The 6376-nt window shown below is 50.1% G+C and overlaps 1 protein-coding gene across 2 annotated transcripts in view; it reads right to left on the bottom strand.

The window, feature by feature from the left end:
* Nucleotides 1–1533: 1533 nt before the first annotated feature.
* Nucleotides 1534–6376, bottom strand: part of ZCCHC7 (zinc finger CCHC-type containing 7) — a 92680-nt gene continuing 87837 nt past the window's right edge. For both annotated transcript variants that reach the window (XM_058824160.1, XM_058824159.1), the window contains 2 exons: nucleotides 2774–2891; nucleotides 1534–2333 (listed from right to left, as the gene is read on the bottom strand). In XM_058824160.1, the coding sequence (XP_058680143.1) occupies nucleotides 1885–2333; nucleotides 2774–2891 (567 nt within the window). In that variant the 3' untranslated portion in view covers nucleotides 1534–1884. The remainder of the gene's footprint in view (nucleotides 2334–2773; nucleotides 2892–6376) is intronic.

The following is a 6376-nucleotide window of genomic DNA, read 5'->3' as shown; positions in this document are numbered from 1 at the left end:
GAGCCACCAAGCAGGGACAGGAGGGGACGGACAAAGGGACAAAGGACACCTGGATGGCCCAAGGTCCTCCAGGGGTGGAGGGCATCTTTGGAATTCAGCACCCTTCTGGAATGCCAGGAGTGACAGACAGTGCTGGGAGGGTAAAGGAGAGGCTGACACACCTGGCTGGGAATCATCATGGGAGGGACCCGAGGTTCTGGGGTAAACCTGAAATGACAACCCAGCACCCAGGGATGTGCACAGGCACCGCTCTGAGTGCAGGACATGCACTCACCTCCAGAGAAGCCAGCTGGCCACAGCAACCACTGCAAACAACCCTCCTCCTGTCCGCCAGGTGTGTGCTGCTTTGGATACAGGCTCAAAGTGACTTCTGCTCAAAACACAGAATTCAAAACTGAAAAGGGGTGCACAACACAGCAACTGGGAAAAGAGCTGTTTCTATGTTATAAACAAGTCTTTTCAGGGGTGGAATTAACTTAGTATTTTTCCATAAGGCTAAAACTGATTTTCTTCTCAGTATCATCAGGAATTTTTCAATCAAGTAATAAATGAAGGTAAGCATAACTTATTTTTTGTTGCCAAGGACATGCTGAAGCAAATCTAGACATCAGGTTTACAAATACTATGTATGTATATATCACAAATACCTCTGAAACAGGATGACATGGTCACCAGAACACCTGTGGCCCCACTGCTGAGTTTGCTAAACACAAAGCTGACGAATTTAGGGAGCTCTGTGATGGGATAACACTGCCACAATAAGAGTCCTCACATTTTTCTTGGGTGCCTTTCCAGATGCCCTTTCAGGGTATCAAGAGTCTCTAATTTAACTTGGGAGGGGAGAAGCTGCACCTCAGTGACACTGTGCTGTCACCCTCAGCTGCTCACTGGGGACAGGTACAGCACAGAGCACCTCACACAGCAGCAGGGTACAGATCATTCCCTTTTCACAACACTAGAGTATAAATGCATTACTTTTTCCTTTACTCTTGGCAGTGGTGATGCAGGAAAGAGAACATGATGCTGTTTTCAATTATGTTTGGAATGCAAGGAAATGAGGAACAAACCCATTCTCTTCATATTTCTCATGTAAAGTTTTATTTGCGTTAGTCCTTTGATAAAGCATTTTACTCTTACAAACCTTAAAACGACATGCTGAATTCCAGTGTACAAAAATAACTGTCTTTAAAAAAAAATTAATTTTAGCACAGTGTGACTGGAACCAAGTATGTTCTTCACGCTCCACTCCTTTTTCCTCCAGCACATGACAAGGAACAAGGACAGACTGCGTGGGAGAAGTAAACTGTGCTCCAGGCCCAGCTGCTCACTCCTGCTCTGCTGACCAGCTGGCCAGCACAGGGTGGATCCCCAAAGCTGAGCCCGGAGGGTGCGGGCTGGACGGCACTGCTGTGGGGAGGGAGGGGGCACTGCTGCACCGCAGGGCACAGAGCGAGCCCGGGCTGTCCCTGCCGGGGAGGGAGCTGCCCAGGCCCTGCTGCTGCCTGAGGGGGTGTGCTCTGCACCCACCCTCCTGCTTTCGTGCCCAAATCTCCTGGCATTGGCCCCAGAGGCGCTGCGCTCCAACAGCACAGCCACAGCTCACTGCTGAGCGAACGAACCCTGCCAAGCCCAGCGTGCCCCCACAGCCCCAGGCAAGGAAAACGAATGTACAGCACGTTGTAGAAGCCCTGGCAGGAGCTCTGGGTGCTGCTGCCAGGGGTGCCCCACAGAGATGGAGAGGTGCCCGTGGCTGTGGAGACGGACAGCGAGGGTGGTGGTGCCCAGCAGGCCGGGACAGGGACAGACTCCAGTTCATGTGCTAGCAGAGGGACAGGAGTAAAGAGAAGGCAGAGCCAGAGCAGGGAATGCCAGTGCTACCTGCCATCACCAGGATTTCTGCTTGGACTTCTTCTTCCTCTGTTTTATAAGGAACAGATTGTCCCTGCTGTCAGGACTGGCAATTTTCTGCTTTTTCCAATTCTTCTTCCTTTTGGCACCTTCTGGGGGCTGGTGCACGCTGAGAGCCTTGCAGCCTGGGGGTGCCTGGGGCAGGGCCCTGCGTTGGGCCCTGCTGCCCTTGCAGCCCTGCTGCTTGTGCCCCCGAGGGAAATCCTCAGGGTCTCCGTGGATCCCAGCAGCCCTCCTCTGCCTCTCCTCCTGGGCCTTCTTCACCCGCTTCACCTTCATCTTCTTGTGCTGCTCGCTGCTCCTGCGGGGCTGGCCCTGCTGCTCTTTCCAGAGTTTGCTCTTTTTCTTGTGGCTGGGCACCTCGAGCTGCTCCTCCTGCAGGGGTGTTTCGGGCTGCTCCGGCAGGAGGCCAGCTTCCTGCAGGTCTGCAAAGCAGAGGGGATTACTGGATTATTTCAGTACCTAACAACCCTACAGCTGGGCACCTGAGCCATCACACCTCTCCTCTGTATGAAGTTAAACAACAATTTATCTCTGGCAGATTTCCTCACCGTGGGTTTTTTCTGTCATCAGGCTAGAATCTTAGCAAATCATGATTTAATCCCCTTCTTCCTATTTCATGGCACTTTTAATGTCAGCAGATTTTTCAGAATTAAAACATCTGACAATGCTCTCTGAGTGACTTTGACACAGTCAATTTCCATGATAGACATAGATGAGTAAAGTCACAAATCTTTTACTACCAACAGGCTACCTGTTCAAATCCACACAGCTTTTCCCAACACATGGAAGTAATCCCACAATGCTTCCAAAAAGCACAAACACAGGCTGGAAGGTGGGAGAGATGTCCCAAACCACACTGTACCTGCCACCTTTCTTTTCAACCTGTTGGCTCTCCTCCTGATGTCGCACTCATCGTCGTAGTAGTAGACGAAGGGAGAAGTGGGGAACATGTTCCCCTGCATCCTCTTCTCTGAGCACTCCTGCAAAACACATTCAGGTCACTAGAGCTGCCTGAGGTGGGATTTCCTGGAGTGAAATGGGCCAGGCCTGCAGGTTCTGCTCTGTCCTTGTGACATTCTCGTGACCAGCTCGTGATTCTCCTGCACACACTGGTGCTGTCTGAGCACACAGAAGGAATTTCCTGCCGTTCCCTCACACCTGTACTACGCACAGGACGGGCCGTGATGGCCAGGTGCAGACAGGCGCACACCAGGTGAGCTGCTGGCAGAGCTATTGGGCACAGGGACAGGGCAGTCCTGCTGCCAGGCAGGACCCAGCACTGCTGTGTGCACACACCTGGCCCCTCAGAGGCACACACAGGGCCCTGGCAGGGCAGCCTGGCACCTGGGATCCTTGGCACAAGGCTCCTGCAGCCCAGAGGGGACAGGGGAGCAGCCAGAGCCCGCTCACAGCCAGGGTGGGTGTCACTGTGTCACTGTGTGCCACCCCCTCACAGGGACAAACCACAGGCAAAGCCTGCTGCAGGCTGCTGTCAGCACATCACAGTGCAGGGGTAGGGTTAGGGTTTTCTGTTTCTAACGAAAGGGGAGAAAGAAGAGCAGGGTGTCAGAACTCAGTACATCCCTCAGGGTGTCCAGAGTTGCCAGGACCCTGCCAGGGGGCTCAGAGACCCTGGCACACAGCCCAGAACACCTGTGGGTTTGATTACAACCCATGGAGCAAATTACCAGCTTTATGTGAAGACCTGAAAGCCACAGAAGTTTAAGTAGTGTAATAATAAAATTATCACAAGGTGAAAAAGTAGATTTTAAGGTTTTTAGAACAGGGGTTTTAAGGACAAGATGGAGGGAATTGGGCGTGTCCAGCCTTTCTTCTTCTTCTTCTCTACCTCCATCTTCTGGGTGATGTTGGCACTTTGGGATTGGTTTAGAGTAGAAGCTCCCTGTCTAACACAGGTGATGGGTATTGGAAAGTAACTGTAAACATGTTATGCGTAGTTTGTGGTATAAAGAGATAACACCACCTCAGGGGCAGGCAGAGTGCCTGGAATTGTCCTGCTGGATGGACCTGGGCAGGCCAGGAGAAAAATTTTTATAGATAAGAAACAATAAACAACTCTGAGACTGAGAACTGAAGAGCTCTGACTCCTTCTTCAAACGTGGGGCCCGAAACAGAGACTGTTGACACGTGTCAGGGCTGCAGCAACCTGCGACCTCCCGAGAGCAGGAGAGCCCTGAACAGAGAGCTGGGGCCAGGCTGACTCTGGCATCATGTGCATGCCAGCCTATTCCCCAACACCTGCAACAGGAATGTAAGTTTTTCACTGCTGTGCACGCAGTTTGATCCACGTCTTGAGAGCCAGGCTAACAGGAACATTTCCTATGATTCTGCCTTTTATCTGGGTACCATGATATTGACAGGTGCTTCATTCTCCTTTATCCTCCTTGTAAATTGTCTGTTACCTGCTGTGCTTTGCTTCACCATTTTTCTCTTCTTAGATACTGCCGAGATCATAGAAACACAGAATCGCACAACGGCTTGGCTTGGTAGGGACTTTAAAGATCATCCCATCCCATCCCAGCCCATCTGTGGGCAAGAACACCTTCCTGCCACTGCCCCAGGTGCTCCAAGCCCTGTCCAGCCTGGCCTTGGGCACTGCCAGGGCCTGCCCTGTGCCAGGGCCTGCCCACCCTGCCAGGGAACGATTCCTTCCTGACAGCTGCTCTAACTCCACTGTCTGTCACTGTGAAACCATTCTAGCAGCACCTGGGCCTCTCCCATCTGCAGGAGCTGTCAGGAGCTCTCACTCACCTGATGCCTGCACCACGGCACCAGCAGCTTTCCTGCGTGTGCTGCTGCTGCCCCTCAGTGCCACCCTGGCAGCCCCTGGCCCTGCCTGCTCCTCTGTCCCTCCAGAGGCACAGCACATCACAGATGCAGTTTTGATGTGTTTTGCATTTCTCAGCTTCTTTTTGGTATTTGCTTGCCTGAAATTTAGTGAAGAACCAGTTTTCCTGCATGTGTTTTGCCTGTTTTTGGGAATGGTTGTGCACATGGGAAGATCTCGTATCTCTGTCCCCTTGTGTTGCTGTTGGCCTATCCCCTTTCACTCAGCCCTTGCTCAGGCTGTTTCTGCAACTTGTAGACTACTACAAATATTTATTATCTTCCTGAACTTTGAGAGACATAAAATGTCCACAAGTTGCTTTCCTCCCTTTCTGATTTTGTACAGTTCCTACCAGTTCCAATCTAAGTATTTACTATCAGCTCCTCATACATAATTTCTAATTATTTTTACATCAGCCTTAATAATGACTTAAATAATCGATTTACAGCAACCCTAATAATTACTCATTACTCTTACAACAGCCTTGTATCTATGTGTGTCTGTCTTCCTCCAGTGCTATTTTTTGGACAGTTTAATAAAAGTGAACCAAACTAAAGGCCCAAACTTTTAACAAAATGCACTGGATAGTTGAATGGGCTGACACACAAGAGCAGGCAGAAGGGAAGAGAGGAATTTGCTGGCAATTTGCTGTTTCTAAGCCACAGGAAAAAATAAGCTTAACCCATCCAATGCATGATTAACATTCCTTTTCTAGAATATTTGTGGCTTGGCTCCTGCACTTATTCCATAAAAGAACAAACCCTATTATTGGCTCTGTATTGGTAAGTGCAGGTACTGAAGCCACTTAAGGCTCATGATGTCTCCTTTACCAGGCTGCACCTTACAGAAGGACAATGCTTAAATTAGGTCAGATGTTGACCTAAACCAGGAAACTACAAGTAAGGATCATCACAAGGCAGGCAGGAATTGAAGATTCCCAAAACAGCACTCAAATAGTTGAGCTGAGTGTGGTGAAAAACCTGACACGATGTTGAATGTGGGGAAAAAAAGAAAGGGGGAAGAAAAGCTGTATCCAGCAACTGTTTCCAATGAATATTCTTTCTCCCAGGCAGTCTCAAATCAATGAACCTCCCTAGGAGAGATAGCAGCTGTTACCTGCCTCTCTTTCTCTAAATTAGGTGGGTGGGATCCCTTTACGCACTGGCCTCCCCCGAGGCTGGTCACACTCCTCTTGTGTCACACACACCAGTGTGGCTCTTGCAGCTCTTCCCTCCAGCCCCACACAGACAGCGTGTGCTACAGAGGGATAATGAGATGAGTGACTCTCACAATTAAAAGATAACTATCGTGTGAATATTAAGAGAAGCTTTAGTGATGTACAGTTATGTACAGTTACGTTATTGCAGTTTAGATGTCCTCTGTTCTCCCCATAGTTCCCTTTCCCCCCTGTACTGTTGCCATCACATAGCCAAGGCTGTCTAGGACAGGTACAAAGAAGCTGCACAGGTGTCCCTTGCATGGGGCAGGGGGGAATGGCAAAGCTTGGGGGTGCTTAGGGCGTGCAGATGGCAACACCTGACCTGCAATCCAGTGACAAGAAAGCAGTTTCCACTGATAAATGGCAAAGAAGAGCGAACTGACAGAATTTGGGAGGGG

Source organism: Ammospiza caudacuta, chromosome Z, assembly GCF_027887145.1.
Source record: "Ammospiza caudacuta isolate bAmmCau1 chromosome Z, bAmmCau1.pri, whole genome shotgun sequence".
Taxonomy (NCBI): domain Eukaryota; kingdom Metazoa; phylum Chordata; class Aves; order Passeriformes; family Passerellidae; genus Ammospiza; species Ammospiza caudacuta.
The sequence above is the reverse complement of the archived record's forward strand: the minus strand, read 5'-3'. Positions and strand labels throughout refer to the sequence as shown.